At 45.3% G+C, this 22,500-nt stretch overlaps 4 protein-coding genes across 7 annotated transcripts in view; 3 read left to right on the top strand and 1 right to left on the bottom strand.

Moving 5' to 3' along the window:
• The window catches only part of LOC123501345 (TBC1 domain family member 10A-like), a 25,541-nt gene extending 23,627 nt beyond the window's left edge, over positions 1-1,914 (bottom strand). Inside the window, exon 1 of the mRNA XM_045250132.1 lies at positions 1,756-1,914. The gene's annotated coding sequence lies outside the window, so the exon portion shown is untranslated. The remainder of the gene's footprint in view (positions 1-1,755) is intronic.
• Positions 1,915-3,408: 1,494 nt separating this feature from the next.
• LOC123501623 (transmembrane protein 145-like) lies at positions 3,409-9,292 on the top strand. The gene is given in 11 exon segments (XM_045250575.1): positions 3,409-4,347; positions 4,480-4,629; positions 5,200-5,400; positions 5,638-5,716; positions 6,038-6,109; positions 6,400-6,549; positions 6,712-6,884; positions 7,733-7,909; positions 8,114-8,233; positions 8,394-8,600; positions 8,955-9,292. Coding segments are annotated over 11 exon segments (1,716 nt in total). The 5' UTR covers positions 3,409-4,131; the 3' UTR covers positions 9,126-9,292.
• Positions 9,293-9,787: 495 nt separating this feature from the next.
• Positions 9,788-16,621, top strand: LOC123501494 (beta-galactosidase-like). 4 transcript variants are annotated; one of them, XM_045250343.1, is made up of 15 exons: positions 9,788-9,805; positions 10,288-10,354; positions 10,701-10,801; positions 10,996-11,177; positions 11,388-11,538; positions 11,699-11,762; positions 11,918-12,015; positions 12,281-12,461; positions 12,671-12,798; positions 13,631-13,724; positions 14,085-14,203; positions 14,407-14,607; positions 14,880-15,077; positions 15,219-15,464; positions 15,583-16,621. In XM_045250343.1, exons 3-15 carry the CDS (start codon positions 10,712-10,714, stop codon positions 15,790-15,792), a joined length of 1,962 nt encoding a protein of 653 aa, XP_045106278.1. In that variant the 5' UTR covers positions 9,788-9,805; positions 10,288-10,354; positions 10,701-10,711; the 3' UTR covers positions 15,793-16,621. The 4 variants fall into 4 exon arrangements, with proteins under 4 accessions (XP_045106278.1, XP_045106277.1, XP_045106280.1 ...); XM_045250342.1 differs by lacking the exon at positions 9,788-9,805 and adding an exon at positions 10,012-10,149; XM_045250345.1 differs by lacking the exon at positions 9,788-9,805 and having other exon boundaries at positions 10,066-10,354; positions 10,999-11,177.
• A 140-nt stretch (positions 16,622-16,761) lies between these two features.
• On the top strand, positions 16,762-21,758 carry LOC123501495 (beta-galactosidase-like). Its single transcript, XM_045250347.1, has 14 exons — positions 16,762-16,977; positions 17,359-17,456; positions 17,602-17,780; positions 18,008-18,158; positions 18,260-18,323; positions 18,726-18,823; positions 19,142-19,322; positions 19,409-19,536; positions 19,735-19,828; positions 19,937-20,055; positions 20,261-20,461; positions 20,678-20,875; positions 21,036-21,281; positions 21,398-21,758. The coding sequence occupies exons 2-14, from the start codon at positions 17,370-17,372 to the stop codon at positions 21,605-21,607; spliced, it is 1,956 nt and encodes a 651-aa protein (XP_045106282.1). The 5' UTR covers positions 16,762-16,977; positions 17,359-17,369; the 3' UTR covers positions 21,608-21,758.
• The last annotated feature ends 742 nt before the right edge of the window (positions 21,759-22,500 follow it).

Below are 22,500 nucleotides of genomic sequence, written 5' to 3'. Positions count from 1 at the left end.
CACGGCTGAGGCAACAGTGCAAAGGGTGCAACACAATCACTGTCAGACTGTCAGAGCACCCCAAGGACACACCTCGTACTCCCCACACACAGTCCGGCACCACTTGGGCTATATAACCTGAGATGAGCAGAGACGCATTAATAACCTGGCAGTTATTAATGCATCTCTGGAAGTATTAAAAGTTTTCTTTTCAATAATCTAGTCAACTTCCAATATCAAATCTTCAAGAAGAACAGTAATAACAAAAACTGATGCTGGAACCCAGTCTTCAATACAATATAAAAGTCATAGTAAACACTAAGAAATATGTAAGCAATTCTAATTCAAGTCAACAGTTTAGAGAAGTATAATGAAAAAGTGATGCTATGGGTGTTGTGTGACATTATTTGTTGCTACAGGAGGCAGCCAGCATCTCATCCAGTGACAGGCAGCCCAGCACACCAATGCATGACAGATCACTTGTGTCATTCTGTTCACTGATGTGCAACTCCTGATGGAAACAATACAACCACAACTCACTGCTTGGATGTATGTATATACTGTACAGTATACCACACCAACATGCCAAACGTCAACAAGTACATATTCAGTATTTTTATGTATGTATTGCCTGCTTTCATCTTTCTCTCTACAAGAATGATACTTATTTTCCCTCCATTTTGTATCACAGTAAGACATATATGGCACCAGAAAAATTATAAAGTATAAGTCTCATTAAATAAATCAAACAGTTAATATATGAGAAACAAGAATGATGTGCAATCTATATATGTCAAGGTACAGCATGGACAGGCGTTGATGCAGCAACAGAATGAAAAATGGATCATCGACAGCTAACCAAATAGGTAAATACTACCAACACCAACGTCCCAGATGAACTCAAAATGTATATAAAAATCTGACCAGTAATAATGCTTCACAAAAACAACACATAAGAATATTATTAGTAGATACAGCATCAAACTTACTCCATGGTAGAGGAGTTTTACTATTTCTGAGTATTTCATGTGACATGGACTTGTAAAGAATATTCTGAATGCTTTAGCCTACATGAAACTGCAAACTTCAATTAATTAAACTGCAATAATATGCATAAAAAATGTAACAAGTAGTACACATGCACATCATAGTCGTCTACAGTGGCAAGTGTTCCATGATCAAATTGAGTCTCTGGCCTAACACTGTAAGGTCAGTGCTCCAAGGCTCTTCACCCTCCTCCTACAGCGCACACTGCTACATCCATTAACCCACTGCACTGTGCCGCCATATGATGCATGGCTACTGAACTCAATCCTAACCTAAAAGAGTAGAGTTAGCAAACCACACGGTATATTGCACTGGCTCTCTCTCTGATGAAGTACCAGACAGACAACCTCACCAAAAGTAAATCCAGGAGTGGCCGTTAAGCCCAGCCCCCAGCAAGCCCCACTGGAGTACCTCTATAAGCACAGGCACTACAGGGGAGAGGTGGAGACAACACACCACCACCGCCGCCGCCCCGCCCCGACAGGAAAAAAAAATACTTGTAAACAAACCAATTTCCTAACTTCCATTACGTATTTCCTTTAATTAAACTTGTTATTTTGGATACTACGCCTCACACACGTCCTAAAACCCCACATCTATAGCTTGGAAAGGAAGGAGAGGGGAGAGAAGAGAGAAGGAGGAGAGCAGAGAGGAAGAGCAGGTGACACAGGGCCACTTCACTCCACCTCCTATGGCCCTCTCCCTCTTGTCCCAACGAAGACCTCCCACCTGCTGCGTCCTGTTGGTGGCACCCTGGACCCCTGGCACTCTTACTCCTCCCGGGTCATGCCTCTCACTCCCTGTCCTCGGGCAACACGGGGCTGGAGAAAGTTTCCCTGGGGAGCATACACCCTTCTCACACGAGCAATGGAGATACACTGGGCTGAGAGCGAGCGAGCGAGCTGGAGTCAGTCAGCCAGCCAATGCTCTCCCTCCCTCTCCCTCTCCCTGACCCCCATTGCCTATACTCCTACCTACTCCATCCCTCTCCCAGCCACACAATAACCCAGGCCCACTCCCCCCCTCCGTACAGGATCTCTCCTTCCCCTCCTCCCAGATAACACGTTCCTCCTCTCCCTCTGCTCCTCCCATCCCGTCCTTAGTGCCACTCTCCCCCGGTTCATTCACTCCCCCCAGCGCCTCCCTTGTGTCCCTCCTATCCTGTGCCTATCCTCCTTGCCTCTCTCATTTTACGCCTCACTTCTTTCCTCTCTCTCTCTCTCTCTGTATATGTATCTGTGGTCCCTCAACCCTCCACACATAAACTGTCCTCCCTTCACATCTGCAGTTTGTTCCTCGTCTCGTCACTACCTCCTGTCATTTCTTCCACCTCACCTCCCTCTCGTTCGTTTTGAGTTCTCCCCATCTTTCCCTCGTCTAAAAACTTCCCCTACTAACCCGCCGTGGCCTTAAAATAGTGGATGTGACCTCAATTCATTCCGTGTGCTAAGGCTGAGTGAGTGAGTGCATGCGTATGTGAGTGAATGTGTGCAGGAAGTGTTCAGTAAGTAAGTAGTGCACGCGTGATATTTTAAACCCGTTCTGTATAGTAGTGGTTGTGTCTGATGATCGACCTTGAACTAGTGTAGGCGGTGGCATTAAGAGAGAGAGAGAGAGAGAGAGAGAGAGAGAGAGAGAGAGAGAGAGAGAGAGAGAGACATCGAATTGTTTTTATATAAGATCGAATGGACAGATAGGATAGTAGTGTGTGGTGTGTGTGTGTGTGTGTGTGTGTGATTTACTGCTTTATGTTGAACTGCTGCCACCTCTTGCAACTCCTTTTTTTTTCTTTTTGTATTGTTATTAGCCATGATGATACTGGGAATATTTTTGCAAGTCAGAGAGAGAGAGAGAGAGAGAGAGAGAGAGAGAGAGAGAGAGAGACCACACCTGCATGAGTGATAGTTTATTGAACGAGAGGCGACAGATAATGTAGGAATTCTTGTTTATGTCTAGTATATGTTTCACGGTTCGTGCTTAACTTTTTTGGTCAGTAGTAGTAGTAGTAGTAGTAGTAGGGTGGTAGTAGTATTAGTATTAGTAGTAGTAGTAGTAGTAGTAAGTAGCAGAAGTAGTAGTAGCAGGTGTTTATTGTTGTTCCATTTCGCAGAACCATTCCTTTGGCATGCCTATTATTGGTTTATGAGTGCCGCTGAGTGGGGCGACTTGAGAATTGTTACCGTTGCTATGGTGACGACATGCCTTCGTCTTCCTGCTACTGTTGTTATTGCCATCATTACCATAGCTATTACCACAACAGGATTAATGTTTGATAAATCGTATAATCATTATGATGGTAAATTAGAAACATAGTTGTATAAGTAACTCTAAGGTGCTAAGTGAAGATATTATTTTTTTCTTTTTTTGGTATATGTAAGGACATGAGGAAGCGATATGCGCGGTATGTAAGGGCACGTGGCTTGGCGGGGAAGCAGGCAGGGGTGAGGTGTGAGGCCAGGCACTCGGCACGCGCCTGGCGTCATGTACCACCACCTGGCGCTCGGGTGAGGGGAGCAGCGCCTCAGGTAATCGATTCATGAATAGCGTGCTGGTAGTGGAGGCGGTGGAGGCTCCTCGTCAGTGCCACTCCGCGAGCCACATCGGTGAAGTGTGCGTCGTGAGTCGTGAGTCGTGACTCACTTCTCGCTGCCTGCGGGCTGCGTTTGTAACACACTCCAGAGAGGCACGTCAAAACCGCTCTCTCGCTTTGTTACGCCAAAGAAGTGAGGTCCCATCGATGCCCCGGCCAGTGCTGAGCCCTCATCGGCAGCAAGACGCAGCGTGGGACGCAGAGTAGGTTACGAAAGTGAGGAAAGTCCAAGGTGTGGTGATATTCCTATCCAGTGCCACTGCCCTCAGTGACAGCTGAAGACAGTGTGAGCTGCTGGCCAGGCTGTGGTGACGAGGGATAGAAGCACGGCAGCGTCCTTGGTAACCTGGACGCGTCGGAGCCTCGTGAACCGTGACCACCAGGCAAGAGTGAGGTCCCGCAATCGATAGTGAGTGGACCTGTGGCGTGGTGCATAGAGGTGATCAGGTGCGGGGGAGGGTCCGGGTGGAGTGACGACCAGTGAGTCCCCGCCATCCCTCCCCCGCCTCCCCAGGATGGCACCATCACCAGCACGCCTCCACACCCCTCCCTCCCTCTGCACCACAAGGCCACGTGGAAAGAATTCATGGCATGGTGATCTTGTCACCCGTGGTCATCCAAGGGGCGTTCCCAGTACCCTCAGGACGTGGGTGTGGGCGTGGATCAGTCTAGCCTTGCTCGTGACTCCCTTGCACGCCAAGTACGTGGAAGGTTTCCTTAAGACTTCAGAGGTGAGTGCCTTGTCTTTCCTTACCACGCCCCTTGATGGACTCCCGCCCTCCTCATCTGCCTTCTCCCTTGCTGAATACGAAGAACTCCCTGCCCGCAGCCGGCACTGACCCTCCCCTAATCCCCCCTTGCAGCGGTGGGCCTTCCTGGCACGGTTCTGCTTCCTCACGCAAGACGGCTCATTTTCCTTCGAAGTGGAGTACGACTTGCGGTACGCCCCTCAACGCCTCCTGCTGTATTACGACACACCAGAGCAGTGGCCCGCCGTGTATGGCTCTCACAAGGTCAGGCCCGAGGGATGACGGGGATAACGAGTGAAGGGTGAAAGGATGACGAGTGAGCGGTGATAAATATTCATGCTCGCGGTGGTATACTTGTCATGATTTTTTTTCTCCTCCAACTGTGACACCTTTGTCTTTCCATCCATCCCTTAAAATAACTAGTTTATTTATTTATATATTCCTAGCCGCGTATCAGCTTATGACTGTCTTTCGTTCCCTTTTACAGATTTCTTGCATTTTCTTCCCAAAATTCACAAAAAAAGAACAAAATTAAAATAAAAAATCTATAACAGACATGTAGATATTCCTTGTGCTATTTTACTACATCACTACACACTATATAAGCAGAAGAGACAAAACAACATAGTAGGTTAAGACTAAGCTTACGACTACCTCTGCCCTCCCATTTATCCACTCCTACCTGTCCATCTCCACCATTCTATACACTAAGAACACACTAAGTACACTAACGCTAGCAACAATACTACAAAAGACCAAGTAATCGTGTTGAAATTAAGCTTACCTTTGCTCTCCCACACTCCAGCTGACCACCTTTCACTCATTCCTCACCAGACTTGCGAGGAGAAGGAGGCTGTGGTGCGTCCAGAGAACCACACACGGATCTACCTGACGAAGCGGTCCTACATGGCTGACTGCAGGGTGGAGCGACTTTCGGGGGATGTCTCGCACTACCACTGCCGCGGGAAGAACCGTTTCATCAGCGCCAGGGACCGGTGGTGGTTCATTGCCGCCAGTAACTGTGAGAGTAGTAAGGTAAGGGCAGTTCTGGCTGGAAGAATGACTAAATGATGGACGGATTGACTGACTAACTGGATGATTGAAAGATCGGTGGAAAATGTATACGTGAATACTAACTGTTTGAACTCTCTTTAACAGGAAAGGATGGGAGAGAGATATGTTATTCTAGTTTATAATATTTGCTATAAAAGAAAGGAAGAGGAAGGAAAATATAAGTGAATACTAACTGTTTAACCTCTTTCCCATTTTCAGGGTCTGGAGATGAGGTACAAATTAACAATGACCAATGGATACTCTTATTGGTACAAACACTTCTCGGCGGATGAGTTTTGTGAGTATATTGTCTCCATGTACACCACTCTCTCCTCACTCAGACCAGCATTAAGCAGACAGTGGTTGGAATGATAAATCTTCCTTAGCTTGAACTTAAAGAAAATCGTATTCAATCACTCGCATCCTTTAAAAAAAAAAAAAAAAAAAACATGAATAGAACAAAACAAAGAGATTAGAAAAGAATAATGATCACACACACACACACACACACACACACACACACACACACACACACACACACACACACACACACACACGTACGTCCTCAGCACACAAAACCTTTACCTTCTGTCATTGGTTCCCATTTTCTTCCTCCCAGACATCCTGAGGACCAATTTGACAGCACTGGTGTTGCAACTTGGCATTGTATTCCTCTCCATCCTTGCCTCGGGTAGGTCGATGTGTGTAAATGCATTTATCCTGCAGTAATGGTCTCGTTTGCATCTCCTTCACAGTTTATCTTTACTTCTGCTAATGCGAGTTGAATGTGAGAAGGCTGGACCGGAACGATGAATGGGAAGAGCGTGTCAATCATCTCTCCTTCACCTCAGTGCCTCATTCTCGTCTGTCCCCTGTCAAACACAAAAATAATTCAGAAACATTAAGCAACAAACGACTGATAGATTGTCTCTCTCTCTCTCTCTCTCTCTCTCTCTCTCTCTCTCTCTCTCTCTCTCTCAGCGGAGCTCAAGAAGCGGGATCTGCTGCACACGTCCTACCATTTGTACCTGACGGCGGCCCTTACGCAGGTGTTCGCCCTCGTTTTCCTCACCGCCCACTACGCGAAATATGGCTTCAACGGCATCGGCTATCCCTTCTGCAGACTCGTGGGTGAGAGGCTAAAGAGGAGGAGCAAGAGTGGAGTGGGGGAGGAAGGATTAGGGTGGCTTACAATAAATGTCCATTGGAAAGGTGAAGAAGGGAAGAGAATACATAATTTCTATCTATTGAAGTATGTGTGTGCGTTATAATGCCAGTAAATGTTACATCCAGGGCGGGGACTGCATGCCGCCAGCACGGTGCTCATGGTGCTGCTGCTGCTGCTGGCCGCCAAGGGCTTCAACATCACCCGAGGAAGGCTGCGTCAGAACTCCGCCGTGCGCCTCACAGCCTTCATGTGTATCTACAGCGTCACCTGCATGTGTCTCTTTATCTACGAGCAGCATGTGAGTGCTGGATTCCGCCCCGCCCCTTACCACCACCTGGTGCACTCCCGGCCCATCACAGCCACCTGCAACAATGCTTAGTGATGATGTACTGATTGCACAGTAATTAAATGCAGTTTCTTTTTCATAAGTAGCGGCATGGCTGTACATGATGTATATGTGTGTATAAGTGAACGGGCGTGGATGGATATGGGTGGAATTTGCATGGTCACGTCACACACCATTAGAACTCTCCAAGGACAGTATCTCCTATAACATGTTACTGTCTAATTATTATTAACAGCTTTTCTTTGTAATGTATTTTGGCATGTACTGGCGTTATTCCCTCCTACAAATTGGATTTCACTTACTTGATGTAGGTAATTAGAAAGCTGCCTACAATCACTTCACGAGTCTCTCAAAATACGTGCAAATGTGGTCAGCCCACAAAATTTAATATTCCAGTGTCAGCAATTTGAGGCACCAAACGTTCCTCTGAGCGGCTGACAAACTGGCTGCGGCGGTGATACAATACCAGGAAAAGACACCTAAGCTGTGTTGTACCAAGGCCAGCTGGAGTACTCTAGATGGCCTTGGTTATACTGTACAGTACCTGCCGGCCGCCACAGTGACCAAGGGTAGTTGAATTATATATTACGTACATTCCCATCCTCTTGGAACAGTCTCAGGCAACAACCCTCCTGCCCCTATCACTGCTCCGCCCTGCTGAGTACTGCCCGCATGCTCCCTCAATGCCATAGCCCCGCCAGACGCTACTTTCTCTACCGCCCCAAGAGAAACTAGTCTGCACGTGGAAGGGTTTAAACAGTGTTACTTCATCACACCAACACCCCACGTCTCGCCCTCAGGTGTTCGACCCTGGTGAGGTGCTGTACCTGTACGAGTCACCTGCAGGCTACGGGTTAGTGGGGCTGCGGCTGCTGGCGTGGCTCATGTTCCTCTACTCCTGCTTCTTCACCGTCAAGCACTACCCGGAGAAGAGTGGGTTCTACGGGCCCTTTTTCTGTTTCTATTCCCTTTGGTGAGTTAACGTGCTTCTCCCCACTACTATTCCCTCCTCCTGTGCCCCTTCATCCCTGTAATATCCCATCCTCCCTTCCATTGCTAAGATACCCTCCCCATCCAAGCCTTCCTTTATAAACCCCACTGACCCACTCCTTTCCTCCCTATTGGCCCCTTGTCCCACCTTAACGCCCTCTCCTATCCTGCCCCGACCGTCCCTCCTGCAGGTTCTGGCGGGGCCCGTGGTGATCGTTATCAGCAACCACGTGATCGACAAGTGGGTCCGAGAGAAGGTGGTGAACGGTGTCGATTTGTTCATCACTCTCATAGGTCATCTCTTCTATTTGGTGGGTGATCCTCCTCCTCCTCCTCTTCTTCCTGCCCCGTTTCTTCCTCCTCCTATCAAATTTCATCAATGTTTAGGTTAAGAGCAAGTGTTGTAAATCATTTGCTTCTCGTCCACTCTCGTAATATAATCACTTCCCGCCCTTCCTCTTCCTCCTGCAGTTACTAACACGTCCCAGCGCAGCCAACAAAAACTTTCCCTTCCACGTCCGCACGTCACAAGTTCGGGCGCTGGAGCAGTCAACAACAGGTGTGGTGGGCAATAATACCATAGACGCCTTCTCCTCCAACCGCTATGCCCCAGACCTGACCGAGCCCCGCACCCACGCCGCGCCTGACCTCTTCCTTGTGTCTGGGGCAGTGGAGATGGTGAGACAGGGCGCATGAACAGGGAAGAGTGGCAGGGGAGACTTTTAGGAGAGCATGAAGGAGCATGGACAGGGCAGGGAAGAGAGGCAGGGGAAACTATTAGAAGAGGATAATGGAGCATAATCAGGGCAGGGAAGAGAGGCAGGTGAGGCTGGAGAGAGCATGAACAGAGAAGGCAGGGAAGAGAAAGTAATAGGTGATGGAAGGATAAGTAGAGCACGACAGTTTTCTAGTAATTGTAGGGATATCTTAGTTATTTGAGAGAGAGAGAGAGAGAGAGAGAGAGAGAGAGAGAGAGAGAGAGAGAGAGAGAGAGAGAGAGAGAGAGCACCACAGCCTCATCTTTCCTTACAGGTGCCCCTTCCGCCTCCGAAGACTATTCTACAACAAGACAGCAGTTACCCACACCACACCCCTGGAATAGCTCCGCCCCTAAAAGATATCAACCCCACTGCTCCGCCCGTGAAGGATACCAGCCCCACCGCCCCTCCCATGAGCCTTGCGGACACCTCACCTCCCTCCTGAAGATTCCCCATGGAGCCGCCCACCACCACCTACCTCGGCCTCTCCACCAAAGACCTTTACCTCATCCTGCATGTCACCGTGACACTTTCTACCGCCCCTCATGTGTATGTAGCGTGCGGAAGCTGAGTATTTGGTCTACACATGCAATAAATTTTTTTTTTCCGAGATTGACGCTTTTATTTTTGTCCTTGAACTAGATTTATTGGCAACAGGTGTTCATTTGGCACGTGTGTGTGTGTGTGTGTGTGTGTGTGTGTGTGTGTGTGTGTGTGTGTGTGAAGCGAGAGTGCTAGTTAGTAGTTACACATTAATTTAGACTAAAGGAAAGAGTGCATTTTTTTTCCCACGTAAGTATATGCATGAAGACTGACCGACATATCAGTTATTTGACATCAGGGAAGTTTTGTAACTAAAAACATCCAAATGGAGGACTGTAAATTCTGTAATAGGGTTCCTTGGGTAAACCACAGTCAAGGTCACAGTGGTCGTGAGGCTGCTGTCATGCTATGGTTGCTAACACCCTCGGTTCGGTGATGTGCCCTCCTGTGGTCCTGTGGTAGGTTGCAGCGATATATGAGAATTTTATTTAATACTGAATCAGCAGTACGCCCTTCCTGGTAGAAAGAACATTAGTGTGAAGTCGTAGTTCTTCGGTACTACCACAACAAGTTTAGCACATAGTGAGTGGTAAACGTAAGGTTACATAGGGCTTATGCTTGAGTATAGAGTAGTGAGATAAGCCAAATCACGCGAGGCACAGGCAGGGCGGTGATAATATGGTGATAACGATCATCAGCTGCTTGTTGACTCAGGTGTTAGCACTAACTTCACCACCGCCAAGTTCTACATTTGGGTTACACCGTATGCCACGCCCGTGATAAACTAGCTGCGGGATGGGTGGGGGGGGCGGATAAATGTTTATAGGCTGTAGGGTTGTCCGACTTGTCTCCAGCTCGCCTGACAGATCAAAACCAAGACTTGACATGCTGGCACTGGTACCTCCCAGGCATGACCGGCGTGGACAGTACGTATATGTCAACTGCTGAAGGGCATCCGTGAAGGCATATTATCTGACATTTCTTATCAGTGAGTAGTGAGTGGTGAAGCGGGTGGGGAGGAAGGCAGCGGGCCACTGACCAATATTTACCCACTTGCCTTGCAGCCCAACACTCTTGTGCCGCACAAGTGGTGTTGCCATTACTCATACAATCTCTGTGGAAGGCTTTAAGGTGAGTCTGATTCAGTGTCTCTACTTGGTAATGTATGTAGGAATGTGATAAAGTACTCATAAGTTTGCGAAAACCAGTGCCTTGCGATCCCACATTGGAGGGACGCAAAGGAAGTGCTTGGATACTTAAAAGATCTACACAATTGTTGTCTTATGAATGTACTGGTCCACATCTATCAGAATATTACTTATTAAGAGGTGTGTGCAGCTGCATATTATTTGTTTATAAATAATATTCATAATTCCGAAATTTATAATGAAGTATCTGATGAGGAGGATGCGGCTTAGCGAAGTAAGCCATGCATCATGCCAGACTGAGTCATAACTAACCGAATGTTATTTTTCAGGTGACCTCCTGATGGGCGGCAGGTCTCGCAGCAGCAGCAGGGTCATGGCCTTACTAGTGGTCCTCCTGCCCCTGATGGCATTGGCAGGGGTTACAGCTGAGGTGAGGTGCCATGACTAAATAGTAATTTTCTCTCAAACTGATTGTACTTCTTAGTTGCTAAAAATGTACATATGTCTTTTTCACCATATATTCGCATAGAAATAGTCAAAATCTGTAAGTCTGCTAAAAATTACATCCTTGAGAAAAGCAACTAAAGAGACAGATAACACTTACCATATATACCCGACTCACAGCAGCCAAACAAAGCCAGCCAGGAGAGGAGCTTTGTCATTGACTACGATAACAACCAGTTCTTGAAGGACGGCAAGCCCTTCCGCTATGTGTCTGGCTCCATCCACTACTTCCGTATGCTGCCTTCAGAGTGGAGGGACAGATTCAGGAAGATGCGCATGGCAGGATTCAATGCCCTGCAAACGTGAGTCACTGTCAGTGTACTTCAGATACAGTGGATGTACAGTTGGGATTCACTGCAAACATGTAGTAAATAATACAATTATTTATTTTGCTTCAATATGACATGATAAATCCTGAGATACATAAAATTTCTATAAGATTTAATTACCTTTGTTGAACTGCATCTGTGAGTTCAATGTTCAGTTTCTCATCATTCCTGGTTTTCTGGCAGATATGTGGAATGGGCTAGTCATGAGCCAGAATATGGAATGTATGATTTCTCTGGTATGAAAAACTTGACAAAGTTCCTCACCATTGCTCAGGAGGAGGACCTGGTTGTCATTCTTCGTCTGGGACCCTACATGGATGCCGAGAGAGACATGGTGAGGAAATACAGTTAGACAGGGTTTCTTGGGACTATGAAGAGAGTTTGTCATGAATAGAATGTTGTAATAACATTAGGAGGCATTATGATCTGCTGTAAGTGGTAAGGATTTGTGAATATTACCAACAAATTAAATAACGGATTGTCTTGGTAATCAGGGTGGTTTCCCGTACTGGTTGCTGAACAAGAACCCAGACATGAGACTTAGGAGCTCAGATGCAAGTGAGTAGAGGTGCTTTGCTGAAAAAAAGTAGTGGTTTGTCAGTGAGGATGACATGATAGGATAGTGATTTTATAGTTTTGTGGGTCTGGTTTGAAAAAAAAACATTCAAATTGTACAAGTCAGTGTCTATTTTGTTGATGGTTCCTCCTGCCAGCCTACCTGAAGTATGTGGACATCTGGTTCAGAGACGTCCTGCTGCCCAAAGTGAAGCCGCTGCTATACGAGAATGGCGGCCCAATTATCATGCTGCAGGTGAGGCTCACATGTTACAGGTCAGTTTCAATACTACTGTTTTGCATAATCATCTCAACTTTTAAGATTTCAGCAGAGTTAATTATTTCAACACAGAATAGTGAATGAGAACCTAAAACAAATTCAATAGGTCTTCTTTCTCACCTTATTTCTTCGTCCCTCCCTATTTTTATATCTGTTGCTTCCTTTTCCCTTGTCCTTCCCCTTTACACTTCTGTATATTTTTTTCTTCCATGCTCTGTCATTCTTTCCCTGATTGCACCAGGTGGAGAATGAGTATGGCAGTTATCCTGACTGTGACTTTGCCTACACAAGTCATCTTCGAGACCTGGTGGTTGCCAGTGTGGGGAGGGGACCTGTCTTGTTCACCACTGATGGGGATGGGAAGAACTACCTCAAGTGTGGCAAGATCCCTGAAGTGTATGCCACTGTTGACTTTGGCTCAGGTAAGGCAGGAGTGTAGAATTGCTTTCTTCCTTGCCATTTATTTTGTATGAAGAATAAGAGATGCTCCTGAAATTGGATTTGCAAGTTGATAAAATTAAACATTAGAAGAATAACATTGTGTCAGCATGATACAGATAAGATGTGTTAATTATTGATCTCATTCTGGTCTTATTTTATTTATTTATACATATTTTTTTATGCCATGCAGGTACAAACGTGATAAAGGCTTTTGAGACCATGAGACTGTTTGAGCCACGAGGGCCACTGGTCAACTCTGAGTACTACCCTGGCTGGCTAGACCACTGGGGGGACCCTCACAACACTGTCCCGGCTCAGGTGAATATTGTCTAGTTTTATACATCTGTTTTATCTGAAAGCACAAAAGGCAGATGTTACTACAAAGATTTCTACATACACACACACACACCTAAATCCACTTCCTCTTTAGACCTTTCCAAACCAAAATAGAAAATTTTAGTTTGGAAAGGTCTAAAGAAGTGGATTTAGGGATGACAATTACAGAGGGCTTAGCCCCAGACAGGCATATAAATAAAATCACGGGAGAAGTAACAAATCTGCTAAAGAGAATTAAAATGGCTTTCTCATATTTGGATGCTGATATGATGAAAAAGTTAATTAGTTCTATGATAAGACCAAGACTGGAGTATGCAGCGATTGTGTGGTCCCCTCACACTAAGAAGAATATTAGAAAATTGGAGAGGGTGCAAAGGGCAGCCACCAAGTTAGTACCGGAACTGAAGGATATGACTTACGAGGAGCGGTTGAGAAAACTTGAAATTCCAACACTTGAAAGTAGGAGAGAAAGGGGAGACTTGATTGGTATTTATAAAATGGTGAATAACCTGGATAAAGTGGATGGTGACTTTTTAAACCTGGAAACAAGGACTACAAGGGGAACATGAGAAGAAATTGAAGAAGGTGCAGTGTATGAGACATTAAGAAGTACAGTTTCCCTCATAGAGCTGTGGACACCTGGAATGGATTAGATATAGACATTGTAAATGCAGTCAGTGTTCAGTTTCAAAGCTAAGCTGGACGAAACAAGGTATAAAGATGGGTCAATATGAGCTTGCTCCTAGGTAAACTACACACAAACACACACACACACACACACACACACACCTACATTCTTTCATATCCCTTGCAGACCGTGGCCAAAACCCTGGATGTGATGCTTGCACTCAATGCCTCTGTCAACATGTACATGTTCCATGGTGGCACCTCCTTTGGCTTCACTTCAGGTACCTTTTTCCTTTGTGGTCATTTATACTTAAGAATCACACCCCAGTTGCTACTACTGTAACTCAGATTGTTACTACAAATCTTCATAGCAACTAATACTTCCACAATTGCAATGTAGCAGAAGTGTTTTCAGAAATAAACTCATACTGATGCTACTCACACCACTCTATGACTTAGCATTCCTCATAAGTAGGATGTGTCTCTGCAAATCATTTCAAGTATGTGCTCCCGGGGCAAGATATATGTAACACTGAAAACCCATGACTTGGAAGTTATGATACCCAGTATACTGTCTTGTCTGTCAGTGTGCACTGCTTTCTTCACCTTCCTGACTCCTCTGCCTTTTCTCTACAATACAGGATCCAACCTTGGTAATCGTTTCCAGGCGTGTCCCACATCCTACGACTGCGACGCCCCACTCTCTGAGGCTGGCGACCCCACAGAGAAGTACTGGGTCCTCCGCAATGTGACTGGCAAGGTGAGTTGGCTGTAGAGTGTTCCATGTTTAGTGGCATTACACAATAAAGATGTGTTATAGCAGGGTTGCGGACTCATATACCAATAATTGCAGTAGTATCAGTGAATGGCAATACTGATATGGAGAATACTTTGCAGCCATTAAGGTGTGCTCAGTTTGTGCTTGTATTCCCACTTAGAAAATCTGTGGTTCTTGCCTTCCAGTACCTGCCTCTTCCCCCTGGGGAGGTGCCCCCAGCCTCCCCCAAGTTCAGGTATGGCAAGGTGAGCATGGCACCCACAGGGAGTGTATTCCAGATGGCTGACCTCCTTCAGAAGGTCACCAACAAGTGGCCTCTCACCTTTGAGGAGCTGCTGGTGCCCAATGGCATTGTGGTGTACCAGACTGTGCTGCCTTTCCGCATAGTGAGTCCTTCCCTCCCTGTGGCACATTGTGTGTGTGTGTGTGTGTGTGTGTGTGTGTGTGTGTGTGTGTGTGTGTGTGTGTGTGTGTGTGTGTGTGTGTGTGTGTGTGTGTGTGTGTGTGTGTGTGTGTGTGTGTGTGTGTGTGTGTGTGTAACACAGGCTGGCTGCTGACCTCCCTGTGGTGTGTGTGTGTACATGTGTAACACAGGCCATTCACTGTTTACTTTGACTCATCACCTGCACTCTTCCCTCTTCCCTGCACCTTCTCTCAGGCCGACCCAGCCCGCCTCACCCTGGGCGACATCCACGACCGAGGCTATGTGTTTGTGGACACAGAGTTTGCTGGGATGGTGAGCCGAGAGCAGGACATGTATGACCTGGCCATCTATGCCCGCCCCAACCAGACCATCACCATTGTGGTGGAGAGTCAGGGCCGTGTCTGCTTTGGCTCTCACATCAATGACTTCAAGGTAGTAATGTTTAGGAATAATGTTTTATAAGAAACAGTGATATAGTCTTCTATTTCTCTGACAAATTCGTAGAAATAATAAGATGACAGAATTACTTTTGCGTAACTTCACCAAAGCCTGACTGTCCTGTGACTCCCTCAGGGCATCACCACTAATGTGACGCTGAGCAACCACACTCTGGAGGGCTGGACCATGACGCCACTGCCCATCACCCACACAGCACGCCTGCAGAAAGCTCTCGCCCACCTCCGCCACCAGGCTGCAGTGCACAACACACTGCAGGGCACAGACAAGGGTGGCATGACTTTCTTTAGTGGATCCTTCCAGGTTCCAGGTGACTCCTCACACCCAAGGGACACTTTCCTCAGGCTGGATGGCTGGAATAAGGTGAGTGTCTCTTGTTCTATAAAGACTGAGCACTGTACTCACTAGGGTGATACAATCATGGGTAGTGGTGCATTCACACTCAGACTGCTGTAGATAAAGACAAATCTCTGGCTTCCAGGGCGTGGCTTGGGTCAATGACTTCTGCCTGGGACGGTACTGGCCTGAGGTTGGGCCTCAGGTGACGCTGTATGTGCCTCGAGGAGTGCTGCACCAAGGCACCAACACCCTGCTGCTTCTGGAGCAGGAGGCTGCCCCATGCCTCACACCAGACACCTGCTACGCCACCCTGCAGGACACACACATCATTGATGGCCCCACCCCTCTGTGATCCCAGCACTTCCTTCCCTATCTGACTGCACAGCCTGCAGGCAAAGGCTCAGTGTAAAATTTTATACTTATAAACACTGCACAATTTGTACAGAGCATCTTATAGTGGAAACTAGTCACTTTAAATAGTGTTCTGTATTATTTTCAGAATCATGGCTATAGTAACTGGGTTAGGTGTAGGGTAAACTTTATATATTCAGCTCAGGTGTTCCCAGCAATAAGAATGGTTACTCTTTAATCATCTGCACTCAGGGAGGTAATCTACATATGAAAATTTTCTGAAGTTTGCTCATATATAAGACATACTTGTTGTGTTAAGCACCAGAGTGTCTTGTGATCTTGATTTATCTATGACATTCTTGATTTTACAAACTAATGTTGCTGAGAGCATTCCAATGTCTTCATAAGGTGACTGTGATCACTGAAGTAGGAAAACTTAGTCATATTGAAACATAGGTACTTTAAATAGTACTCTGAATGACTTACTAGTAAGGATTGAATGTTGATGTGTCAAGGAGTCAGAGCAGAGCCAGACCTGAGGTATTGTCCAACAGTCTCAAGAAATAAAGACTTCACAGATAGAGATATATGATAATAGCATTTCAATGGGAAAGACAGATTTCTTGTTTACTTAAGTTGCTCTTAGTATTACATTCCTTTTACTACTGTGTTCTCTATTCCCGGTGTAACTTTAACCACACTGAGAATGAGTGGTGGTTATTTTCAGAGGTCTTGAGGTGCTGTGTGCCAGGCTGCCATGTATATAGACAAAGAGATTAGTGTGATTCTTGAAATGTAGAGAAGTATTAGAATAAATGAGAGTTGGTAAAGGAGTGTGTCTCATGTACCTTGTTTGGGCCACTTGAAATCTTTTTGATATTTTTGCTGCTCATGACAACTCTAGTTTATCATTAATCTCTCACATTATAAAAGCTCTGGGGTGTAAGTGTTTTATACCACTGTTCTTTGTAATTGACTGAGAATTGTTGTGGTTTGCAATTGTTCAGAGTACATTTGTGGTGAGAATGTTATCTATAACAATGCATTACTTATCAGTGACTAGGAACAGGAGAAGGGTGGTGTTGGGGGAAACATAATATTAAAGCCAAAAGACTCATCATTAATGACCATTTGCCTTTTGGCACCACAAAGCTCACTGCTGTGCCTCACAAGTGAAGGTTTGAAGGTGAGTTTGGCCAACTGAGAAGACCACTCTGTATCTGGAAATAAGAAGAAAATAATTACAGTACTCTGATATAGAAATAAGTGATATTTACTACTACAACTCATGTTCAATGTTGCTTCAATTTTTCACATGGCTGATTCTTAGCTTGTAAAACTTAACCTGGCTGATGGTTTGGCCTTAAAGTAAAGAAAGTTGGATGAAACATTGTTGTAATGGATAAACCTGATATGATTGAATTATTACATATTGAACTGTTTGTAGTTAAAGTTTTATTATATACTACATTAAATTTCAAGTTTCATATACATGTAATTGTTACAGTAATTTTATATTGTTAATTCACAAGTAAAATGAGTCACATAAATGAGCATTTTCTTTTAGGTGATTTCCTAATGGGTGCCAGGCCTAAGTGCAGCAGAGTCACACTCCTGCTAGTGACCTTCCTGACCCTGGTGACACTAACAGGGGTCACAGCTAAGGTAAGAGTAACCCAAGTATAGCTTTCATCTCAATGTCCTTTTAAAATTGAAGTTGCCTCACTTGACGGCTTTGTAATTTAAAAAGTTCAGGAGATAAAGATAGAGAGAGAGGGTGAGAGAACTTGTAATGCCATTTATATACCAGAAAAACAAGGCCAGCCAGGAGAGGAGCTTCACCATTGACTATGACAACAACCAGTTCTTGAAAGATGGCAAGCCCTTCCGCTACGTGTCTGGCTCCATCCACTACTTCCGTGTACTGCCGTCAGAATGGAGGGACAGACTCAGGAAGATGCGCATGGCAGGATTCAACGCCTTGACAACGTGAGTCACTCTTGGCTTGCTTTAGACACAACATCTGTCTTCTATTGTCTTTCAAATCTGTGTGGAATTAATACTTTTATGTTTTGCAGATAAAATCTTTTAAAGATTATTTTTATTCTTATTTTACAGCATATTGGATGCCATATTTACATTTTCTATGTATTTCTTATATTTTTGGTATATTTCTCCCGCCAAATGAGTGCACAGGTTGTCTTCATCTCTGGCAGGTATGTGGAATGGTCTAGCCATGAGCCTGAGCCAGGAGTGTATGATTTCTCTGGAATTAATGACCTGCCACTCTTCCTCACCATTGCCCAGGAGGAGGACTTGGTTGTCATCCTTCGCCCTGGACCCTACATTGATGCTGAAAGAGACATGGTGAGGTACCATGACCTTTGGATGCATTTATTACATGGTTTCCAACTAGTGAGTGTTGTGGTTGACTTCAAAGGCTCCTCACTGTTTGCTTTGTTCATCAGGGTGGGCTGCCCTACTGGTTACTCCACAAGAACCCTGACATGAAGCTCAGGACCTCTGACCCAAGTGAGTGGGGTGCTGTACCATGGTGGGTGGTGGGTAATGGTGGTGTGATGGACTGATATGAAAAGAAGGGAGCATTGAATATGATTACTGGTAGGGGTGTCATGGTAATAGAGTGAGTGATGGTGGTGGTATTAGTGTTTCATGTTGGATGTTTATTATTGAACTAGATCATGATCTTTCATAAATATATAAGATACAAAAAAAAAAAAAAAACATTGGAGTTGATCAAGTATTTTAGGTGATCAGAGAAAGCAATACATTTCCTATTTCTCCATGGTTTGCTGATTCATTTATGAATTTTTTACTGAGCTGGTTCTATAATACAATGAATCTCAGAGTACATGGATAAGCAGACTGTACAAGTCACTACGTACTAGTTTTGTTGATGGTTCCTCCTGCCAGCCTACCTGAAGTATGTGGACATCTGGTTCAGGGACGTCCTGCTGCCCAAAGTGAAGCCGCTGCTGTATGAGAATGGCGGCCCAATCATCATGCTGCAGGTGAGGCTCACATGTCTGGCCTTGTCACATGCAGTCCTGCTATCAGCACATAGATACAACTTTTTCAGTGACATATATGGTTTGTCTGTATTGGCATAACAACATGGTATGATGCAATGCAAAGATGTGTTGATTATTTCACAAGTCAGGCATTTCAGCACAATATAATTAATGAAATATAATTTGATAAGCTACCTTTCTTTTCTTTTATTCACTTCTCCAATATGTCCTCTCATCCTTTCTTATTTCTACTTGTCTTGTCTCATTGCCTTTAGTTGTGTGTCTTACTGCTTCCTCTTGTCTTCCTGACTGCACCAGGTGGAGAATGAATATGGGTACCAACCTGAGTGTGACTTTGCCTACACAAGTCACCTCCGAGACCTGATGGTTGAGAGTTTGGGGAAGGGACCGGTGCTGTTCACTACTGATGGAGATGAGGTGGATGACCTGAAGTGTGGCAAAATCCCTGAGGTGTATGCCACTGTTGACTTTGGTTCAAGTAAGTTCTTTGTGTGAACAGTAAACTTTTTTGGAATGTCTATCCTCTCCTGTTAAGGTAATTTAGTTCTTTATTATCCTCTGCAGGCACAAATGTAACTGAGGCTTTTGGGGCCATGAGGCTGTTTGAACCACGAGGGCCGTTGGTCAACTCTGAGTACTACCCTGGCTGGCTGGACTACTGGGGTGTTCCTCACAGCACTGTTGAGGCTCAGGTGAGTCTTGTCCATCCCTCCTTGTCTCAACACTATACAAAGTTCTTTTATATACTGCATTTAAAAATCTGTATACAAGGCCAATTCTTGTGAATGGTAGCATTCAAGAGTAAATATCCACACAAACATACACAAACACAAATGCAAACACACAAACACACACTCAAACTGGTTGAATTTTTCATTCATGGCTTACAGAAGGTGGCAGGCAATCTGGAAGAGATGCTGGCCCTCAATGCCTCAGTCAATGTGTATGTGTTCCATGGTGGCACTTCCTTTGGCTTCACTGCAGGTACATAGTCTGTTTCTTAGTATAGTTAAACACTCTTGTTTACATCGTATATGTATCTTGTTTATCAGTGAAAATTTTCTTTTTATCTTGCTTCTGACGTTGACACAGGGTCTGATTTTGAAAAGCGGTTCATGCCGTGTCCCACATCCTACGACTACGACGCCCCACTCTCTGAGGCTGGCGACCCCACTGAGAAGTACTGGGTCCTCCGTAATGTAACTGGCAAGGTAAGTTGGCTGTAGAGTGTTCCATGTTTAGTGGCATTACACAATAAAGATGTGTGTTATAGCAGGGTTGTGGACTCTTACACCAATAATTGCAGAAGTATCAGTGAATGGCAATACTGATATGGAGAATACTTTGCAGCCATTAAGGTGTGCTCAGTTTGTGCTTGTGTTTCCACTTAGAAAATCTGTGGTTCTTGCCTTCCAGTACCTGCCTCTTCCCCCTGGGGAGGTGCCCCCAGCCTCCCCCAAGTTCAGGTATGGCAAGGTGAGCATGGCACCCACAGGGAGTGTATTCCAGATGGCTGACCTCCTTCAGAAGGTCACCAACAAGTGGCCTCTCACCTTTGAGGAGCTGCTGGTGCCCAATGGCATTGTGGTGTACCAGACTGTGCTGCCTTTCCTCATAGTGAGTCCTTCCCTCCCTGTGGTACATTGTGTGTGTGTGTGTGTGTGTGTGTGTGTGTGTGTGTGTGTGTGTGTGTGTGTGTGTGTGTGTGTGTGTAACACAGGCTGGCTGCTGACCTCCCTGTGGTGTGTGTGTGTACATGTGTAACACAGGCCATTCACTGTTTACTTTGACTCATCACCTGCACTCTTCCCTCTTCCCTGCACCTTCTCTCAGGCCGACCCAGCCCGCCTCACCTTGGGCGACATCCACGACCGAGGCTATGTGTTTGTGGACACAGAGTTTGCTGGGATGGTGAGCCGAGAGCAGGACATGTATGACCTGGCCATCTATGCCCGCCCCAACCAGACCATCACCATTGTGGTGGAGAGTCAGGGCCGTGTCTGTTACGGCCATCAGATCAATGACTTCAAGGTAACTGTGTTGAAGAAAAAAATAGGAAACTTGAGTCTGTATTATAAGCAGAGACATGGTTTTTCATTCCTTTCTTCTGGCAAACACACTAAAATGACAAAATAACAAAATTACTCCTGCATAACTTCACCAAAGCCTGACTGTCCTGTGACTCCCTCAGGGCATCACCACTAATGTGACGCTGAGTGACCACACTCTGGAGGGCTGGACCATGACGCCACTGCCCATCACCCACACAGCACACCTGCAGGAAGCTCTCGCCCACCTCCGCCACCAGGCTGCAGTGCACAACACACTGCAGGGCACAGACAAGGGTGGCATGACTTTCTTTAGTGGATCCTTCCAGGTTCCAGGTGACTCCTCACACCCAAGGGACACTTTCCTCAGGCTGGATGGCTGGAATAAGGTGGGGCTCCAGTTGCAATGTCTCTTGTTCTATAAAGATTGAGCATCATACAAACAGTGTTAGTGATGGATTCACACTCAGACTGCTGTAGATAAAGACAAATCTCTGGCCTTCAGGGCGTTGCTTGGGTCAATGACTTCTGCCTGGGACGGTACTGGCCTGAGGTTGGGCCTCAGGTGACGCTGTATGTGCCTCGAGGAGTGTTGCACCAAGGCACCAACACCCTGCTGCTGTTGGAGCAGGAGGCTGCCCCATGCCTCACACCAGACACCTGCTACGCCACCCTGCAGGACACACACATTATTGATGGCCCCACCCCTCTGTAACCCCCTTAGCTGAGAGGTTAGATGGCTGCATTTGTTGCTGTGAGATAGAGTTGTACTCCACACTTTAAGAAGATTCCTCTATTTGTTTTACTGATTTGGTTTCTCACAGAAAAAAACTACAATGCTATCACAGTAAATGGTATGATTCATGCACTGGATTTAATTTTATGGACAGCTTCCTTCAATCAGATAAAATGTACATGCCATGTAAGACTGGACAGATGAAAAGTAGCTATTGTCAATATAGTCACATCAATGGCAACCACCATTGTGTCTAGTCAAGTTACATATGTGTGTTCTTAATGGCGGTCACTGTATACTGGTGAATGAGAGACATGGCATATAGATTCTTATCAATTTATGGTTGACAGGACTACTTTTGTATAATGAAAAACAAAACAATATAGCACACTGGTGAGACTGCAGACAAGTGACCATGGTGAAAAGGATAGGGTGTTGAGATGATCATGATGATAATGATGATGAAAATAATAATGATAATAATAATAATAATAATAATAATAATAATAATAATAATAATAATAATAATAATAATAATAATAATAATAATAATAATAATAATAATAATAATAATAATAATAATATATCAATCTCCATCTTACAATAATTCCTCTTTTATTCCTGCTCCTGCTAGAGAGAGAGAGAGAGAGAGAGAGAGAGAGAGAGAGAGAGAGAGAGAATCTTTACTCCGGCTCAAGCCGCTTAGCATAGACACACAGATAGACAGACAGACAGAAAGTACCCGGTTTATGGGAGCACTTTCTAAATAATGCAAATGCTTTACCTGACATTCATTCTCTCTCTCTCTCTCTCTCTCTCTCTCAACAACAAAAATAGCACGCAATGAAAAAGTGACCAGGATAATGCAGGAA

The sequence above is a fragment of the Portunus trituberculatus genome, chromosome 9, assembly GCF_017591435.1.
Source record: "Portunus trituberculatus isolate SZX2019 chromosome 9, ASM1759143v1, whole genome shotgun sequence".
NCBI lineage: Eukaryota > Metazoa > Arthropoda > Malacostraca > Decapoda > Portunidae > Portunus > Portunus trituberculatus.
Note: the sequence above shows the minus strand (reverse complement) of the source record. Positions and strands in the feature narration are given on the sequence as shown.

Bases quoted from the DNA above. Each gene is read 5' to 3' on its own strand.
- LOC123501494 (XM_045250343.1), top strand. From the start codon at position 10,712: ATGGGCGGCAGGTCTCGCAGCAGCAGCAGGGTCATGGCCTTACTAGTG. The intron at 11,539-11,698 runs GTGAGGAAATAC...CTTGGTAATCAG, and splicing joins TGGATGCCGAGAGAGACATG to GGTGGTTTCCCGTACTGGTT. The intron at 12,799-13,630 runs GTGAATATTGTC...TATCCCTTGCAG, and splicing joins ACAACACTGTCCCGGCTCAG to ACCGTGGCCAAAACCCTGGA.
- LOC123501495 (XM_045250347.1), top strand. From the start codon at position 17,370: ATGGGTGCCAGGCCTAAGTGCAGCAGAGTCACACTCCTGCTAGTGACC. The intron at 18,159-18,259 runs GTGAGGTACCAT...TTTGTTCATCAG, and splicing joins TTGATGCTGAAAGAGACATG to GGTGGGCTGCCCTACTGGTT. The intron at 21,282-21,397 runs GTGGGGCTCCAG...TCTGGCCTTCAG, and splicing joins GGCTGGATGGCTGGAATAAG to GGCGTTGCTTGGGTCAATGA.